The following is a 21,082-nucleotide window of genomic DNA, read 5'->3' on the forward strand; positions in this document are numbered from 1 at the left end:
GCCTAACGATGATAGAAGACATAAGATTGGGTCACAAGAGCACATATGTCAAATACAAATCAAAGGCGGGATATCCTCGAAATCGAATAATGGCGCCCAAATGATAAAAGAAGAATGCTACCAAAGTAGAATCCCAATATTCAGAGTTGGTACGAAACCACTTCCGTTATACGAAGCTATAGTAACGAAGGGACGTATTGACGAAGGGATCACGGTTACCAATGGACAAGGACTTCTCCTAAAGTCACAAGATCACCTAGACTGAAGGAGAGAAGTAAGCGGGTTGACCAAACTCGCTTCCACTAGCATCCAAATGACAAAAGAGGAATGCTGCAGGATAGCTTTCTTGGACCAGCAGAGGTTGCAGTCAGCTGGAGGGAAAGTCCCCTTTGTCTCATCAGAGGTTGCCTCGAAGACTGAATCCACCTAGAAAGCTGGTGATAAAGCTATTGCCTCACCCTATATAAAGGGAACATGGTCTCTGGACTAGGCATTCACTCTAAGTCATAATCACTCATATATAAACACTCTCAATGAGTTACCTTCGTATCTTGGTGGCGTAAAGTATGATACCTTCGTACTACCTTCGGGGAATCGCCAACAAGCATACATCCATCATCATACCACGTTATATCACCCAATCGGCGATCAGATCTCAATATCCTTGTTCCACTAACAAGGAGTGCCAAGAATTATACAAACAATATAATTCACTTGTATGTTGAGTACAAGTACTTGATGAATCATTAATGATGATAGTGCATTTATTAAAAGCATTAGTGAAAATACCATCAGACTCTACTAATAATTAAGCTACCAAGAACCGATTTGAGCATTATTATTCGCCCACAAAATGATGGAGTAACATATTAGTTTGCACAACATAAAACTTCCTATGAAGCCTCTGAACCAATACACTCCAGTTATTCGGGATTCATGTATGCGCTCGTAGGAAGACCAAAATACGTAAAAGAAGTATTGCCTGACAAGCATCTCGTGTCTCTAATCATGGATTCTAGCAACTTTCGTAATTCCAAGACCGTATGTATTTAATTTTGCAATATTCTATATTAAATAAAAATATTTAAATATAATAAATAACTTAACTATAAGTAAAGATCACATAGACAACTAGTACAAGTTAAACCTTTCTAATAAACTATATATACAATATACAAAGATTCGCTTTCTTGAAGGTTGCGTACTTGGACCATTTTTAACAAAGTGTGATGAGCCAGATTGATAGCATCACGCCATTGATCACTCCAGGTGAAGGTATTCAACCGATCACAATTAGATAAATGTATTTATAGTTAATTAAATTAATTAATTAAAAATAAAAAATAACTAATATGGTAATTTAACTAATTAATTAATTAAATGTATTTACGGAGCATTAGGAACTGATGTTCAGAGCATTGGTATCTAATGGCATAGATATGAAATTGACTAAACACTAAAAAGAGCCATCATTTCTCTTTAAATAAAGAGGCATAACCTCTGGAATGACACGCTCTCATGCTATCCATCACTCACACTCTACACATTCTCATTTACTCACATTTAATACATACAATCATGCAGGGGCTAAGCCAGACTTTAAGATTACTGGTGGCACAAAGTAAACTGAAATATCGAGTAACACAAATTTAATTTGAAAGTTATTATTCACTAGAAACGTAAACATTCTAAAACAAATGTCTATGATAATCTTTCTATCGTTGAAAACAATCCATAATTGCTTAATTCGTAACAATAGTAAGTGCTTCTATTTATACGATACCGAAAAGATAATCGTTTATTATGCAAAATGATTTGACAAGCTTTATCGTCGAAAAACTGCCCTCGATCGTTGTGGTTGCATAATAATTAAAAATAAAGCATCATACCTCAAATTCATTATTATAAACTATGATACTAGATAGTTAAAAAATGGTGACTACAAAATTTTATAAATAAAGATCCACAATTACTTTGAGTGAATAACAGTTGATTATACATTGAAATTGTAATTGTAACGGAACTGATAGAAAAAAAAATAGTCACATAACACCTAAAATAAATTGTATCTCGAAAGCTATAGTAGATTGTGATTAAGTCAATATAAAATTACTATTCTATTTGTATGTTGTTGGGTCCCTATTTACAAATTTAACCAAGGCTTGAATGATGACTGGTGTCACAACCGTAATTATATGATATACTCATTTAAAAACTCCAACGATTTACATTACAGACTAATTTGAGTGGGGGCCTGTGCACCCGGTAACAACTAAGTGGCTCCGCCACTGCAATCATGTATAATTATACCTTCGTGGCGTATAACAAGTTATCTTGATACCTTCGAGGAATCGCCAACGAGAACACACATATCACAAATGTCCTCTTATACCTTCGTGGCGTAAATAAGTCACTCTTACTACCTTTGGGAAATCACCAACAAGAGTATAAACCACTTTCATTTACCCTTCTCGTCCACACATGTGTTTAGAACCAACCGGTGTTATCTCTTAAACAAGAATGCGCCAAAAAGTGCACAAAAAATACGTATTATTATATTTTTATATGTAATATGTGTAACATAAATCTAACATATATCGGATATAAAAGGGTATATGTGTTATATATTGATCATTGTGCCCTTTAGTTGAGGGAGATATTCGAGAGGGTATTCTTGTTGTATATTGACCCTTTTAGTAAAAATTGTGGTTCATGTTGAACTAATTTGGACTTGTTAATATTAATGTATTTAGATGTACAAGGACTAATGTTGTAAATAGATAAAATTGGTGTAGAGGGATTGTATTATATCTAATCAGAGTATAAGGTTTAAAGTGTGTTATGGTTGTTAAGGACAGTTATGTTAGTCTTTATATAGTCATTAGCTTAATCTATTGTAATCAGTTCGAATGAAATGACAATCTTCTCCATCGTCAATCACTCTTTATGGTATCAGAGCGAGCGATTGAGATCTGTGTGAGTTTTCATCCGTGTTTCTTTTCAATCGAAGTTCAGTAAAATTTGATTGTGTGTTATGTTAATTCGTGTGAGTATTTCTTGTGTTTGCTTCCGCGTAACCCTAATTTCTTATTTTCGTGTTCAATTTGTAATGGCACAACCTAATTTCTAGAATCCTCTTTATCTTCATCCTTCTGATGGTCCTAGTTCTTTGGCAATTCAAGAGAAGTTAAGTGGTACACAAAACTACAGGTCATGGAGAAGATCAATGGAGATTGCCTTATTTAGTAAGCGCAAAATTGGCTTTGTTACTAGTATTGTTCCAAGGCCTGTTGCTAATGATAATGAAACTGAACTCTGGGACATGTGTAACAAAATGGTGATTAGTTGGATCATGAGTTCTGTTGTTGATCAAATCACTAAGTCTATAATGTTCATAGACACTGCTACTGAGATCTCAAATCTTTTAGAGAAAAGGTTTGCCTTAAGCAATGGCTCAAGGAAATACAAGCTGCATAAAGAATCTTATTCTATTATGTCTATCAATGAGTATTATACTAAAATCAAGTGTGTTTGGGAAGAACTAGATTCTTTGAATCAACTTCCTCGTTTTAATGTTGCTGCTTTAGATGTGATTAATCTGTTGTTAGCTACTATTAATCTACAAAAAGAAGAACAACATTTGTTTCAGTTTTTAAATGGTCTTGATGAACACTTTAGATCTTTGAGAAGTCAATTACTTCTTTTGTCACCTTCATCAAGTGTTGAAACTGCTTGCTCTATGAAACAACTAGAAGAGGCACAAAGAGAAATGTTTAGTGCAATTGAAACCACTGCTTTGTATAGTAGCATGCCTCATAAAGATAAAGATAAGTGCTCAATTTGTGATTTTAAATGGCATACACCTAAGTGGTGTTGGGAAAAGGTTGGATATCTACCTTGGCATAGCAAATTTAAACAATCTGCTTCTAAACAAACAACACTGGTAAAAAAAAATTGTGTCAAAAGGAGTGATGCACATGTGGAGGGAAATAGCATCATGTTTACCTCAGAACAGTTTGAGCAACTTCTCAAAAGCTTACCACAGTTTTCTCAAAATGATCTTTCAAATATGGTACATTCAGAGGATGAACTTAAGATCATCCTTTTGCAGCAGGTATTTTAACTAAATCTCTTTCTAAAACTGAGTGGATACAAGATACAGGTGCTACTGATCATATGACACATTTATCTGATAACTTGTTTAATGCTAAGAGTTGTTCTTTAAGCCACAAATCAGACTTCCGAATGGTAATATTTCAGTTATTACTCATATTGGTAATGGCAATTTAAGATTGAACAATCACATGATGTTGAAGGATGTTCTTGTACCTTCCTTTAAATTTAATCTGTTATCTGTGCCAAAACTAACTAAAGATAATTCATGTGTAGCTCCGTTCTATTCACAATTCTGTGTTGTCTTGACAACAAGGAAGGTGGTAGGAATGGGTAAGAGAATGGTGAATCTGTACTATTTGATCAACGTGCCTATGCATCAAAGTTATCAAAAGCTTGTTAAGTTGGTGTTACAAGCCGGAAAAGATTGTAGATTTTTTTCTTTCAGTCAAGGTGTTTGTGCTAGTTCTAGTAAAGTTATGCACTCATATAGTTTGTGGCATCATAGATTAGGGCATGTGTCTAACTCAATGTTTAAGTGTATTCCTTCTATTTCTGCTTTAATCAATAAAAGGAATGAAGATGTTTGTATTACCTGTCTTAGGCCAAACTTACCAAGTTGCCTTTTCAAAGTAGTGATTCACATTTTGATACTATGTTTCAAATGATACATATTGATGTTTGGGGTCCATATAAGGTTGTGACAGAGGGTAAATACAGGTATTTTCTTACCGTTGGGGATTATTGCAGTAGGGATACTGTAGTGACCCGAACTTTTCCATGTTTATATATATTAATTGAGATTGATATTTACATGATTAAATGTTTCCAACATGTTAAGCAATCAAACTTGTTAAGACTTGATTAATTGAAATATGTTTCATATAGACAATTGACCACCCAAGTTGACCGGTGATTCACGAACGTTAAAACTTGTAAAAACTATATGATGACATATATATGGATATATATATAGTTAACATGATACTATGATAAGTAAACATATCATTAAGTATATTAACAATGAACTACATATGTAAAAACAAGACTACTAACTTAATGATTTTTAAACGAGACATATATGTAACGATTATCGTTGTAAAGACATTTAATGTATATATATATCATATTAAGAAATATTCATACATGATAATATCATGATAATATAATAATTTAAAATCTCATTTGATATTATAAACATTGGGTTAACAACATTTAACAAGATCGTTAACCTAAAGGTTTCAAAACAACACTTACATGTAACGACTAACGATGACTTAACGACTCAGTTAAAATGTATATGCATGTAGTGTTTTAATATGTATTTATACACTTTTAAAAGACTTCAATACACTTATCAAAATACTTCTACTTAACAAAAATGCTTACAATTACATCCTCGTTCAGTTTCATCAACAATTCTACTCGTATGCACCCGTATTCGTACTCGTACAATACACAGCTTTTAGATGTATGTACTATTAGTATATACACTCCAATGATCAGCTCTTAGCAGCCCATGTGAGTCACCTAACACATGTGGGAACTATCATTTGGCAACTAGCATGAAATATCTCATAAAATTACAAAAATATGAGTAATCATTCATGACTTATTTACATGAAAACAAAATTACATATCCTTTATATCTAATCCATACACCAACGACCAAAAACACCTACAAACACTTTCATTCTTCAATTTTCTTCATCTAATTGATCTCTCTCAAGTTCTATCTTCATGTTCTAAGTGTTCTTCATATATTCTACAAGTTCTAGTTACATAAAATCAAGAATACTTTCAAGTTTGCTAGCTCACTTCCAATCTTGTAAGGTGATCATCCAACCTCAAGAAATCTTTGTTTCTTACAGTAGGTTATCATTCTAATACAAGGTAATAATCATATTCAAACTTTGGTTCAATTTCTATAACTATAACAATCTTATTTCAAGTGATGATCTTACTTGAACTTGTTTTCGTGTCATGATTCTGCTTCAAGAACTTCGAGCCATCCAAGGATCCGTTGAAGCTAGATCCATTTTTCACTTCTCCAGTAGGTTTATCCAAGGAACTTAAGGTAGTAATGATGTTCACAACATCATTCAATTCATACATATAAAGCTATCTTATTCGAAGGTTTAAGCTTGTAATCACTAGAACATAGTTTAGTTAATTCTAAACTTGTTCGCAAACAAAAGTTAATCCTTCTAACTTGAATTTTAAAATCAACTAAACACATGTTCTATATCTATATGATATGCTAACTTAATGATTTAAAACCTGGAGACACGAAAAACACCGTAAAACCGGATTTACGCCGTCGTAGTAACACCGCGGGCTGTTTTGGGTTAGTTAATTAAAAACTATGATAAACTTTTATTTAAAAGTTGTTATTCTGAGAAAATGATTTTTATTATGAACATGAAACTATATCCAAAAATTATGGTTAAACTCAAAGTGGAAGTATGTTTTCTAAAATGGTCATCTAGACGTCGTTCTTTCGACTGAAATGACTACCTTTACAAAAATGACTTGTAACTTATTTTTCTGACTATAAACCTATACTTTTTCTATTTAGATTCATAAAATAGAGTTCAATATGAAACCATAGCAATTTGTTTCACTCAAAACGGATTTAAAATTAAGAAGTTATGGGTAAAACAAGATTGGATAATTTTTCTCATTTTAGCTACGTGAAAATTTGTAACAAATCTATTCCAACCATAACTTAATCAACTTGTATTGTATATTATGTAATCTTGAGATACCATAGACACGTATACAATGTTTCGACCTATCATGTCGACACATCTATATATATTTCGGAACAACCATAGACACTCTATATGTGAATGTTGGAGTTAGCTATACAGGGTTGAGGTTGATTCCAAAATATATATAGTTTCGAGTTGTGATCAATACTGAGATACGTATACACTGGGTCGTGGATTGATTCAAGATAATATTTATCGATTTATTTCTGTACATCTAACTGTGGACAACTAGTTGTAGGTTACTAACGAGGACAGCTGACTTAATAAACTTAAAACATCAAAATATATTAAAAGTGTTGTAAATATATTTTGAACATACTTTGATATATATGTATATATTGTTATAGGTTCGTGAATCAACCAGTGGCCAAGTCTTACTTCCCGACGAAGTAAAAATATGTGAAAGTGAGTTATAGTCCCACTTTTAAAATCTAATATTTTTGGGATGAGAATACATGCAGGTTTTATAAATGATTTACAAAATAGACACAAGTACGTGAAACTACATTCTATGGTTGAATTATCGAAATCAAATATGCCCCTTTTTATTAAGTCTGGTAATCTAAGAATTAGGGAACAGACACCCTAATTGACGCGAATCCTAAAGATAGATCTATTGGGCCTAACAAACCCCATCCAAAGTACCGGATGCTTTAGTACTTCGAAATTTATATCATATCCGAAGGGTGTCCCGGAATGATGGGGATATTCTTATATATGCATCTTGTTAATGTCGGTTACCAGGTGTTCACCATATGAATGATTTTTATCTCTATGTATGGGGTGTGTATTGAAATATGAAATCTTGTGGTCTATTATTTTGATTTGATATATATATGTTAAACCTATAACTCACCAACATTTTTGTTGACGTTTTAAGCATGTTTATTCTCAGGTGATTATTAAGAGCTTCCGCTGTCGCATACTTAAATAAGGACGAGATTTGGAGTCCATGCTTGTATGATATTATGTAAAAACTGCATTCAAGAAACTTATTTTGTTGTAACATATTTGTATTGTAAACCATTATGTAATGGTCGTGTGTAAACAGGATATTTTAGATTATCATTATTTGATAATCTGCGTAAAGCTTTTTAAACCTTTATTGATGAAATAAAGGTTATGGTTTGTTTTAAAATGAATGCAGTCTTTGAAAAACGTCTCATATAGAGGTCAAAACCTCGCAACGAAATCAATTAATATGGAACGTTTTTAATCAATAAGAACGGGACATTTCAGTTGGTATCCGAGCGTTGGTCTTAGAGAACTAGAATTTTGCATTAGTGTGTCTTATCGAGTTTGTTAGGATGCATTAGTGAGTCTGGACTTCGACCGTGTTTACTTGAAAAATGATTGCTTAACAAATTTTGTTGGAAACTATATATTTTTAACATGTGAATATTATGTGATATATTAATCTCTTAACGCGTTTGATATTATGTGATAGATGTCTACCTCTAGAACAAGTCCCATTGACTCACCTAATAATAATGAAGAGTCAAATGTAAATTAGAATGATTCGTGGACTGATTCACAAGTTCCCGAAGAGGAAGCGGAAGAAGAGTCGGAACCAGAAGAAGAATCGGAACCGGAAGAAGAATCGGAACCGGATGAAGAAATAGAACCGGTGGGGGAAATAATAAAACGGTTAAGTAAAAGAAAATCCTCAACGAACCGACCAAGGTTAATTATGGTCAATGGTGTTTCTGCCGAGGAAGCAAAATATTGGGAGGATTATCAATTCTCCGATGAATCGGATTCCGACGAGAATTCCGATGATGTTATAGAAATTACCCCAACTGAATTTAAAAAGGAAAAAGAAAATAATAAGGGAAAGGGCATAAAAATAGAGAAATCTAATTCCAACCCCGATGAACTTTATATGTATCGTCAACCCCCGAAGTCCTTAAGTTGTAACAATGACCCGGGAACCTCTAAACCACCAGGTTTTTCTAAACCAATGTGGAAAATAACGGCTCGTATTAGGGGAACATCATATACCCCTAGAAACTTGGCAAAACGAACCAAAACCGAAGAAGAAGAAACAAGCGAGTCGGAATAAGATAGTTGTATTCGTGTGGTGTAATATATGTAATATAGTGTGCTTATGCTTTATGATATATGTAAAAATTGCTTGTATTAATAAGTATTTTTTTTATGAATCTAACTCTTGTCTATTTTACAGTATAAAAACACAAAATGGATAGACAACCCAATATTTTAAGAGACCTACCCGAAGACATGATTGATGAAATCTTGTCTAGAGTTGGTCAGAATTCTTCGGCACAACTATTTAAGGCGAGATCAGTTTGTAAGACATTCGAAGAACGTTCCAAGAATGCCTTGGTTTATAAAAGGCTTTCGTTCGAAAGATGGGGGATATCACATTGGGAAATCCATAAGTTACGATGTGTTTACTTTGACGCATATGTTGCGGGGAACCCAAATGCTATTTTACGCAATGGGTTAAGAAATTATTTTGACTCAATATATCCGAATATTGGACTTCGTGATTTAGAAAAAGCGGCTAACATGCAACATAAAGAAGCATGTTATGCTTACGGATTAGTAATGTTCGCTTCTCACCAAAGTGAGAACAAGAACATCGGGCTACAACTATTAAACAAAACGTTTCCACAAGTGACGGAGTCGGTAATTGGGGTAAGAAATGAGGTTTTTAGATTGTTACGGGACTGTTGGACATTACGTAACCCTCGTCACTTTGAAGACGTTACAACACGCTGTCTTATCAACGACCATAACGGTTATGTTCCACAAGACCAAGGATGGGAAGTAATCCTAGTAAAACCAGAATGCATGACTTGTTTCTGGACGTATGAATTACGTGTCTTTATTGCCTTTGCTGAACAACTTGTATACTAGCTAGAATTATCTTCACAACCATCTTGTATCAAATTTATTGTGTGCTATATTTCATGCTATATGTAAAATAAGTGGTATTGTAAGTTTGTAAAATATTGTGTAAAAGTTTGAACGCGAAATATTATTATAATCAGTTTTTCATATAGAATTGTAGTAGTTGAATTGTATATTAGCTACTAAGTATGAACTTAACGGGTAGGTACTACCCGAATTTAAACTTATAAAACGCTAATATGAAGAAAAAGCTTTTATAAATGAGTTCATATTATGCTACGAAATACTATTAACTACTCTTAATATTCTGTATGATTAACTTGTTCCATTTGACTATTTTGAAGGAAATGGCACCGACTACTCGACACACCGTGAATATGAATGAAGAGGAATTCCGTACTTTTCTACCTTCAAACATAGCCGCAGTACAGGCTGCGCTACATACCAACAATAACCTTGGATCTAGCAGTACAGGAAATCGTGTAAGATGCACCTACAAAGAATTCACTGCCTGCAAACCTTTGGAATTTGATGGAACTGAAGGACCGATCGGATTGAAACGGTGGACCGAGAAGGTCGAATCGGTGTTTGCCATAAGTAAGTGTACTGAAGAGGACAAAGTGAAGTACGCTACGCATACCTTTACAGGTTCTGCGTTAACATGGTGGAATACCTATCTAGAGCAAGTGGGACAAGACGATGCGTACGCACTACCGTGGTCAGCATTCAAGCACTTGATGAACGAGAAGTACCGTCCCAGAACCGAGGTCAACAAGCTCAAGACAGAACTTAGAGGGTTACGAACCCAAGGATTTGATATTACCACGTATGAAAGACGATTCACAGAATTGTGCCTATTGTGTCCGGGAGCGTTCGAAGATGAGGAAGAGAAGATCGACGCGTTTGTGAAAGGATTACCGGAAAGAATCCAAGAAGATATAAGTTCACACGAGCCCGCCTCCATACAACATGCATGTAGAATGGCTCACAAACTAGTGAACCAGATTGAAGAAAGAATTAAAGAACAGACTGCTGAAGAGGCCAATGTGAAGCATGTCAAAAGAAAGTGGGAGGAAAACGGTGATAAGAATCACCAATATAACAACAACAGTAATTACAACAATAATCGCAACAATTATCCCAACAATCGCAACACCAATCGCAACTACAACAAATGGCCCAAAAACAACAACAACAACAACAACAACAACAACAGCAACTACAACAATCATCCCAACAACAATAATAACTGCAACAACAACAATCAGAAGCAGCTATGCCAAAGGTGTAAAAAGTATCACTCGGGGTTCTGTACCAAATTTTGCAATAAGTGTAAAAGAAATGGTCATAGCGCGGCGAAGTGTGAGGTCTACGGACAAGGGGTTAATAGAACGAAAGGAACAAATGGTGTCGGAACGAGTAATGATGGAGCAAGTAGTGTCGGAGCAAGTTATGCCAATGTAGTTTGTTATAAATGTGGAAAACCGGGCCACATTATTAGAAATTGCCCGAACCAGGAGAACACGAATGGACAAGGCCGCGGAAGAGTTTTCAATATTAATGCGGCAGAGGCACAGGAAGACCCGGAGCTTGTTACGGGTACGTTTCTTATTGACAATAAATCTGCTTACGTTTTATTTGATTCGGGTGCGGATAGAAGCTATATGAGTAGAGATTTTTGTGCTAAATTAAGTTGTCCATTGACGCCTTTGGATAGTAAATTTTTACTCAAATTAGCAAATGGTAAATTAATTTCAGCAGATAATATATGTCAGAATCGAGAAATTAAACTGGTTAGCGAAACATTTAAGATTGACTTGATACCAGTAGAGTTAGGGAGTTTTGATGTGATAATCGGTATGGACTGGTTGAAAGAAGTGAAAGCAGAGATCGTTTGTTACAAAAATGCAATTCGCATTATACGAGAAAAAGGAAAACCCTTAATGGTGTACGGAGAAAAGGGCAACACGAAGCTACATCTTATTAGTAATTTGAAGGCACAAAAACTAATAAGAAAAGGTTGCTATGCTGTTCTAGCACACGTCGAGAAAGTACAAACTGAAGAAAAGAGCATCAATGATGTTCCCGTCGCAAAAGAATTTCCCGATGTATTTCCGAAAGAATTACCGGGATTACCCCCACAGCGATCCGTTGAATTTCAAATAGATCTTGTACCAGGAGCTGCACCAATAGCTCGTGCTCCTTACAGACTCGCACCCAGCGAGATGAAAGAACTGCAAAGCCAATTACAAGAACTTTTAGAGCGTGGTTTCATTCGACCAAGCACATCACCGTGGGGAGCTCCTGTTTTGTTTGTCAAGAAGAAAGATGGTACATTCAGGTTGTGTATCGACTACCGAGAGTTGAACAAACTTACCATCAAGAACCGCTACCCACTACCGAGAATCGACGACTTATTTGATCAACTACAAGGCTCGTCTGTTTATTCAAAGATTGACTTACGTTCCGGGTATCATCAAATGCGGGTGAAAGAAGATGATATTCCAAAGACTGCTTTCAGAACACGTTACGGTCATTACGAGTTTATGGTCATGCCATTTGGTTTAACTAATGCACCAGCTGTGTTCATGGACCTTATAAACCGAGTGTGTGGACCATACCTTGACAAGTTTGTCATTGTTTTCATTGATGACATACTTATTTACTCAAAGAATGACCAAGAACACGGTGAACATTTGAGAAAGGTGTTAGAAGTATTGACGAAGGAAGAATTGTACGCTAAATTTTTAAAGTGCGCATTTTGGTTGGAAGAAGTTCAATTCCTCGGTCACATAGTGAACAAAGAAGGTATTAAGGTGGATCCGGCAAAGATAGAAACTGTTGAAAAGTGGGAAACCCCGAAAACTCCGAAACACATACGCCAGTTTTTAGGACTAGCTGGTTACTACAGAAGGTTCATCGAAGACTTTTCCAGAATAGCAAAACACTTGACTGCATTAACGCATAAAGGGAAGAAATTTGAATGGAATGATGAACAAGAGAAAGCATTTCAGTTATTGAAGAAAAAGCTAACTACGGCACCTATATTGTCATTGCCTGAAGGGAATGATGATTTTGTGATTTATTGTGATGCATCAAAGCAAGGTCTCGGTTGTGTATTAATGCAATGAACGAAAGTGATTGCTTATGCGTCTAGACAATTGAAGATTCACGAACAAAATTATACGACGCATGATTTGGAATTAGGCGCGGTTGTTTTTGCATTAAAGACTTGGAGGCACTACTTATATGGGGTCAAAAGTATTATATATACCGACCACAAAAGTCTTCAACACATATTTAATCAGAAACAACTGAATATGAGGCAGCGTAGGTGGATTGAATTATTGAATGATTACGACTTTGAGATTCGTTACCACCCGGGGAAGGCAAATGTGGTAGCCGATGCCTTGAGCAGGAAGGACAGAGAACCCATTCGAGTAAAATCTATGAATATAATGATTCATAATAACCTTACTACTCAAATAAAGGAGGCGCAACAAGGAGTTTTAAAAGAGGGAAATTTAAAGGATGAAATACCCAAAGGATCGGAGAAGCATCTTAATATTCGGGAAGACGGAACCCGGTATAGGGCTGAAAGGATTTGGGTACCAAAATTTGGAGATATGAGAGAAATGGTACTTAGAGAAGCTCATAAAACCAGATACTCAATACATCCTGGAACGGGGAAGATGTACAAGGATCTCAAGAAACATTTTTGGTGGCTGGGTATGAAAGCCGATGTTGCTAAATACGTAGGAGAATGTTTGACGTGTTCTAAGGTCAAAGCTGAGCATCAGAAACCATCAGGTCTACTTCAACAACCCGAAATCCCGGAATGGAAATGGGAAAACATTACCATGGATTTCATCACTAAATTGCCAAGGACTGCAAGTGGTTTTGATACTATTTAGGTAATAGTTGATCGTCTCACCAAATCAGCACACTTCCTGCCAATAAGAGAAGATGACAAGATGGAGAAGTTAGCACGACTGTATTTGAAGGAAGTCGTCTCCAGACATGGAATACCAATCTCTATTATCTCTGATAGGGATGGCAGATTTATTTCAAGATTCTGGCAGACATTACAGCAAGCATTAGGAACTCGTCTAGACATGAGTACTGCCTATCATCCACAAACTGATGGGCAGAGCGAAAGGAAGATACAAACACTTGAAGACATGCTACGAGCATGTGTTATTGATTTCGGAAACAGTTGGGATCGACATCTACCGTTAGCAGAATTTTCCTACAACAACAGCTACCATTCAAGCATTGAGATGGCGCCGTTTGAAGCACTTTATGGTAGAAAGTGCAGGTCTCCAATTTGTTGGAGTGAAGTGGGGGATAGACAGATTACGGGTCCGGAGATTATACAAGAAACTACCGAGAAGATCATCCAAATTCAACAACGGTTGAAAACCGCCCAAAGTCGACAAAAGAGCTACGCTGACATTAAAAGAAAAGATATAGAATTTGAAATTGGAGAGATGGTCATGCTTAAAGTTGCACCTTGGAAAGGCGTTGTTCGATTTGGTAAACGATGGAAATTAAATCCAAGGTATATTGGACCATTCAAGATTATTGATCGTGTCGGACCAGTAGCTTACCGACTTGAGTTACCTCAACAACTCGCGGCTGTACATAACACTTTCCACGTCTCAAATTTGAAGAAATGTTTTTCTAAAGAAGATCTCACTATTCCGTTAGATGAAATCCAAATCAACGAAAAACTTCAATTCATCGAAGAACCCGTCGAAATAATGGATCGTGAGGTTAAAAGACTTAAGCAAAACAAGATACCAATTGTTAAGGTTAGATGGAATGCTCGTAGAGGACCCGAGTTCACCTGGGAGCATGAAGATCAGATGAAGAAGAAATACTCGCATCTATTTCTAGAAGATTCGTCAACACCTTCAACTATTTAAAATTTCGGGACGAAATTTATTTAACGGGTAGGTACTGTAGTGACCCGAACTTTTCCATGTTTATATATATTAATTGAGATTGATATTTACATGATTAAATGTTTCCAATATGTTAAACAATCAAACTTGTTAAGACTTGATTAATTGAAATATGTTTCATATAGACAATTGACCACCCAAGTTGACCGGTGATTCACGAACGTTAAAACTTGTAAAAACTATATGATGACATATATATGGATATATATATATAGTTAACATGATACTATTATAAGTAAACATATCATTAAGTATATTAACAATGAACTACATATGTAAAACAAGACTACTAACTTAATGATTTTTAAACGAGACATATATGTAACGATTATCGTTGTAAAGACATTTAATGTATATATATATCATATTAATAAATATTCATACATGATAATATCATGATAATATAATAATTTAAAATCTCATTTGATATTATAAACATTGGGTTAACAACATTTAACAAGATCGTTAACCTAAAGGTTTCAAAACAACACTTACATGTAACGACTAACGATGACTTAACGACTCAGTTAAAATGTATATACATGTAGTGTTTTAATATGTATTTATACACTTTTGAAAGACTTCAATAAACTTATCAAAATACTTCTACTTAACAAAAATGCTTACAATTACATCCTCGTTCAGTTTCATCAACAATTCTACTCGTATGCACCCGTATTCGTACTCGTACAATACACAGCTTTTAGATGTATGTACTATTGGTATATACACTCCAATGATCAGCTATTAGCAGCCCATGTGAGTCACCTAACACATGTGGGAACCATCATTTGGCAACTAGCATGAAATATCTCATAAAATTACAAAAATATGAGTAATCATTCATGACTTATTTACATGAAAACAAAATTACATATCCTTTATATCTAATCCATACACCAACGACCAAAAACACCTACAAACACTTTCATTCTTCAATTTTCTTCATCTAATTGATCTCTCTCAAGTTCTATCTTCATGTTCTAAGTGTTCTTCATATATTCTACAAGTTCTAGTTACATAAAATCAAGAATACTTTCAAGTTTGCTAGCTCACTTCCAATCTTGTAAGGTGATCATCCAACCTCAAGAAATCTTTGTTTCTTACAGTAGGTTATCATTCTAATACAAGGTAATAATTATATTAAAACTTTGGTTCAATTTCTATAACTATAACAATCTTATTTCAAGTGATGATCTTACTTGAACTTGTTTTCGTGTCATGATTCTGCTTCAAGAACTTCGAGCCATCCAAGGATCCGTTGAAGCTAGATCCATTTTTCACTTTTCCAGTAGGTTTATCCAAGGAACTTAAGGTAGTAATGATGTTCATAACATCATTCAATTCATACATATAAAGCTATCTTATTCGAAGGTTTAAGCTTGTAATCACTAGAACATAGTTTAGTTAATTCTAAACTTGTTCGCAAACAAAAGTTAATCCTTCTAACTTGACTTTTAAAATCAACTAAACACATGTTCTATATCTATATGATATGCTAACTTAATGATTTAAAACCTGGAGACACGAAAAACACCGTAAAACCGGATTTACGCCATCGTAGTAACACCGCGGGCTGTTTTGGGTTAGTTAATTAAAAACTATGATAAACTTTGATTTAAAAGTTGTTATTCTGAGAAAATGATTTTTATTATGAACATGAAACTATATCCAAAAATTATGGCTAAACTCAAAGTGGAAGTATGTTTTCTAAAATGGTCATCTAGACGTCGTTCTTTCGACTGAAATGACTACCTTTACAAAAACGACTTGTAACTTATTTTTCTGACTATAAACCTATACATTTTCTGTTTAGATTCATAAAATAGAGTTCAATATGAAACCATAGCAATTTGTTTCACTCAAAACGGATTTAAAATGAAGAAGTTATGGGTAAAACAAGATTGGATAATTTTTCTCATTTTAGCTACGTGAAAATTTGTAACAAATCTATTCCAACCATAACTTAATCAACTTGTATTGTATATTATGTAATCTTGAGATACCATAGACACGTATACAATGTTTCGACCTATCATGTCGACACATCTATATATATTTCGGAACAACCATAGACACTCTATATGTGAATGTTGGAGTTAGCTATACAGGGTTGAGGTTGATTCCAAAATATATATAGTTTGAGTTGTGATCAATACTGAGATACGTATACACTGGGTCGTGGATTGATTCAAGATAATATTTATCGATTTATTTCTGTACATCTAACTGTGGACAACTAGTTGTAGGTTACTAACGAGGACAGCTGACTTAATAAACTTAAAACATCAAAATATATTAAAAGTGTTGTAAATATATTTTGAACATACTTTGATATATATGTATATATTGTTATAGGTTCGTGAATCAACCAGTGGCCAAGTCTTACTTCCCGACGAAGTAAAAAAATGTGAAAGTGAGTTATAGTCCCACTTTTAAAATCTAATATTTTTGGGATGAGAATACATGCAGGTTTTATAAATGATTTACAAAATAGACACAAGTACGTGAAACTACATTCTATGGTTGAATTATCGAAATCGAATATGCCCCTTTTTATTAAGTCTGGTAATCTAAGAATTAGGGAACAGACACCCTAATTGACGCGAATCCTAAAGATAGATCTATTGGGCCTAACAAACCCCATCCAAAGTACCGGATGCTTTAGTACTTCGAAATTTATATCATATCCGAAGGGTGTCCCGGAATGATGGGGATATTCTTATATATGCATCTTGTTAATGTCGGTTACTAGGTATTCACCATATGAATGATTTTTAACGCTATGTATGGGGTGTGTATTGAAATATGAAATCTTGTGGTCTATTATTATGATTTGATATATATAGGTTAAACCTATAACTCACCAACATTTTTGTTGACGTTTTAAGCATGTTTATTCTCAGGTGATTATTAAGACCTTCCGCTGTCGCATACTTAAATAAGGACGAGATTTGGAGTCCATGCTTGTATGATATTATGTAAAAACTGCATTCAAGAAACTTATTTTGTTGTAACATATTTGTATTGTAAACCATTATGTAATGGTCGTGTGTAAACAGGATATTTTAGATTATCATTATTTGATAATCTACGTAAAGCTTTTTAAACCTTTATTGATGAAATAAAGGTTATGGTTTGTTTTAAAATGAATGCAGTCTTTGAAAAACGTCTCATATAGAGGTCAAAACCTCGCAACGAAATCAATTAATATGGAACGTTTTTAATCAATAAGAACGGGACATTTCAGATACTTAGATATATCTTTTAGTCAACAAAAGTGATTCATTTCAAGTGTTTAAGTCCTTTGTGCAGATTGTTTAGAATCAATTCAATAAGAATGTTAAAGTTGTCAGGTCTGACAATGCTCTTAATTTTGTTAAAGGCAAAATGGGTAGTCTTTTGACCCATTTGGGTATTGAGCATCAAACTTTTTGTCCTGATAGACCACGGCAGAATAGAAGAGTGGAAAGATAACATAGACATATTTTGGAAGTAGCAAGAGCCTTGAGATTTCAATCTAATCTTCATGTTAAATTTTGGGGAGATTGTGTTGTCACTGTTGTATATCTTATTAATATATATCCTTCTTCTATTCTACGAAATAAAACTCCGTATGAAGTTTTATTAAACAAGGTACCTATTTATGATCACTTTAAAGTTTTTGGTTGTTTTGCTATGGCTGTAAATCCTGCTAGGGTTGCTGATAAATTTCAAGAAAGGGGTGTCCCATGTGTGTTTCTTGGTTATCCAGCTCAACAGAAAGGTTATAAGTTGTATAATCTTCTTACTCATACAAATTTTGTTTCCAGAGATGTTCAATTTTATGAACAATGTTTCCTTATTCTCATAAGAGTATTACTCAGTTTCTGCAACCTATTCATAAGTCAATGACAACCAACTAAGTGTCACCTATTAGTCAATCGATTTATGATGATCATGTTGTTATAGTTGTTGTTAAGTCCACTCCTGATGTGAATGATATTGCTGCAACTATATCAAGTCACTATGATATTTCTAACAATGTAAGAAGGTCAAGTAGAAGTTCAAATCCTCCAGTTTGGCATAAAGACTATGTTTTTTCTGGTACTTCTACTAGTTTAAATCATACTCATATGGCACATCAAGTGGTTTTTCCTGTTCTTCACCATAAATTCCAAACTTTTGTAACAGTTCTTGTTGCTCAATTGGATCCTACTTTATTTAAAGAAGCCATTAATGATCCAGGTTGGTGTGAGGCCATGAATAGTGAATTAGCTGCTTTGGAACTAAATGATACATGGGAAGCGACTGTGTCATTAGATCTTTAAAACAAAATTCAAAAGCAGAGGGTACTATTAATAGCAAAAAGGCAAGATTAGTGGTTAATGGTAATAGACAAACAAAAGGTGTTGACTATGCAGAAAATTTTGCTCCTATAGCCAAAATGGTTAGTGTTAGATCATTGCTTGTTGTTGCAACAATGTATAATTGGCATATATGTCAAATGGATGTGTCAAATACATTTCTTCATGGTGACTTAATGGAGGAAGTGTATATGAAGATGCCAATAGGGGTATATTGGTAAGGGGGAGCCTATTCAGAATACTAGAGTACATTGTCACAAGGTATGTAAACTGAAAAAATCATTGTATGGTTTAAAGCAGACACCAAGAAATGGTTTGCAAAATTTTCTAGTACTTTAATATCATATGGTTATCAACAATAAAAAGTTGATTATTCCCTGTTTACTAAAAAGGATGATGAGCAGTTCACAACTATTTTGGTATATGTTGATGATTTTTTTTATTATTGGCAATAGCTAAGTTCATATAAATAAATCAACTCCAGTCAACGTTTCATATGAAAGATCTAGGTTTTTTATGTTATTTCTTAGGTTAAAAATTGATAAGTCTGAACATGGTATTTTCATATCTTAAAGAAAGTATACTTTGGATCATTTGAAAGAAGCTGGTGTATGTACAGAACATGAAACCTTATAGACTTCCAATGGATCAAAATGTGAAACTTAGTGCAGATGTTGGTACTGCTTTACCTGATCTATAAATTTACACAAGATTGTTAGGCAAGCTCATATATGTTACCATAACAAGGCCCGATATATGTTATATTGTACAGCTACTTAGCCAGTTTATGCAAAATTCAACTTCTGTACATATGCAAGTTGTTAAACATCTTCTTAGATATTTGTCATTAGCTCCAGATCAAGGCATTATTTTAGCAAACAAAAACTCTGCAGAAATGAAGGCTTATTGTGACTCTGATTGGGCAAGTTGTCCTATGACTAGAAGGTCAACTACAGGATATTGTATAATTTTGGGTGATTCACCTATCTCTTGGAAGTCAAAGAAACAGAATGTGGTGTCTAGATCTTCTGCAGAGGCTGAATATAGAGCTATGACACTTACATGTTGTGAAATTACGTGCTTAGTCACTTTGTTAAAGGATTTAGGTGTATCTGATCTTGGTCCAGTTAAAATGTTTTGTGATAATCAAGCTGCTCTACATATAGCTGCTAATCTTGAGTTCCATGCTCGAACCAAGCATATTGAAGTGGACTGCCACTATGTTAGAGATCAGATAAGATCTAGAGCTATTAAGACTCAATATGTGTCCTCAAAATCTCAAGTTGCGGATGTGTTTACCAAGGTTATACCAACGGATCAACATAACATACTTATGCACAAGTTAGGAGTTTCTAAGTCTTTACACTACTAATTTGAGGGGGGAGTATTAATGTATTTAGATATACAAGGACTGATGTTGTAAATAGATGAAATTGGTGTACACGGACGGTATTTTATTTAATCATTGTATAGGGTCTAAAGTGTAACTTTATTATAATTAGGTTGTTATGGTTGTTAAAGATGGTTAGGTAAGTCGTTATATAGTCATTAGCTTAATCTGTTGTAATCGGTTCGAATGAAATGAATTGTAGAGTTTCATCATTCTATCTCCTTCATCGTTAATCACTCTTTAGGTAAGTAGTATCGTTCAAAAAGCTACTATTAAACGGATTTTTGTAAGTATCTAGAACTTCGCTTCACCTAGTTCTCATGAACATATGTAATCTATGAGTCTGTGAACACAAAATTTGACTAGAACTTCTTATCAATACGTATACATGATGTGTACCATATTAAAATATAAAATATATTATCAAAAAATTGTATAAAATATATATGAAGTCTGAAGAGTTCAAAGTAATAATTATAAAAACAAAACAAAAAAAAAAAAGGAAAAACGCGAAACTGATTTTCATTTTCCACTGTTGGTAAAAATCACCTTCCCCTTATATATATAGCATAGCATTAATAGTTATTTGAAGAAAACTAATTAACCCATACCTTG

General features: G+C 34.2%; 1 protein-coding gene across 1 annotated transcript; it reads left to right on the forward strand.

The window, feature by feature from the left end:
* The first annotated feature begins 313 nt into the window (after nt 1-313).
* Nucleotides 314-20,449, forward strand: LOC139876196 (uncharacterized). Its single transcript, XM_071863490.1, has 9 exons — nt 314-403; nt 3,131-4,114; nt 4,227-4,631; nt 4,718-4,833; nt 18,430-18,566; nt 18,683-18,958; nt 19,060-19,286; nt 19,697-19,750; nt 19,850-20,449. The coding sequence occupies exons 1-9, from the start codon at nt 314-316 to the stop codon at nt 20,447-20,449; spliced, it is 2,889 nt and encodes a 962-aa protein (XP_071719591.1).
* The last annotated feature ends 633 nt before the right edge of the window (nt 20,450-21,082 follow it).

This window comes from Rutidosis leptorrhynchoides, chromosome 11 (assembly GCF_046630445.1).
Source record: "Rutidosis leptorrhynchoides isolate AG116_Rl617_1_P2 chromosome 11, CSIRO_AGI_Rlap_v1, whole genome shotgun sequence".
Lineage (NCBI taxonomy): Eukaryota > Viridiplantae > Streptophyta > Magnoliopsida > Asterales > Asteraceae > Rutidosis > Rutidosis leptorrhynchoides.

Bases quoted from the DNA above. Each gene is read 5' to 3' on its own strand.
- LOC139876196 (XM_071863490.1), top strand. From the start codon at position 314: ATGACAAAAGAGGAATGCTGCAGGATAGCTTTCTTGGACCAGCAGAGG. The intron at 404-3,130 runs GTTGCCTCGAAG...CCTAATTTCTAG, and splicing joins TCCCCTTTGTCTCATCAGAG to AATCCTCTTTATCTTCATCC. The intron at 4,115-4,226 runs GTATTTTAACTA...TTGTTCTTTAAG, and splicing joins AGATCATCCTTTTGCAGCAG to CCACAAATCAGACTTCCGAA.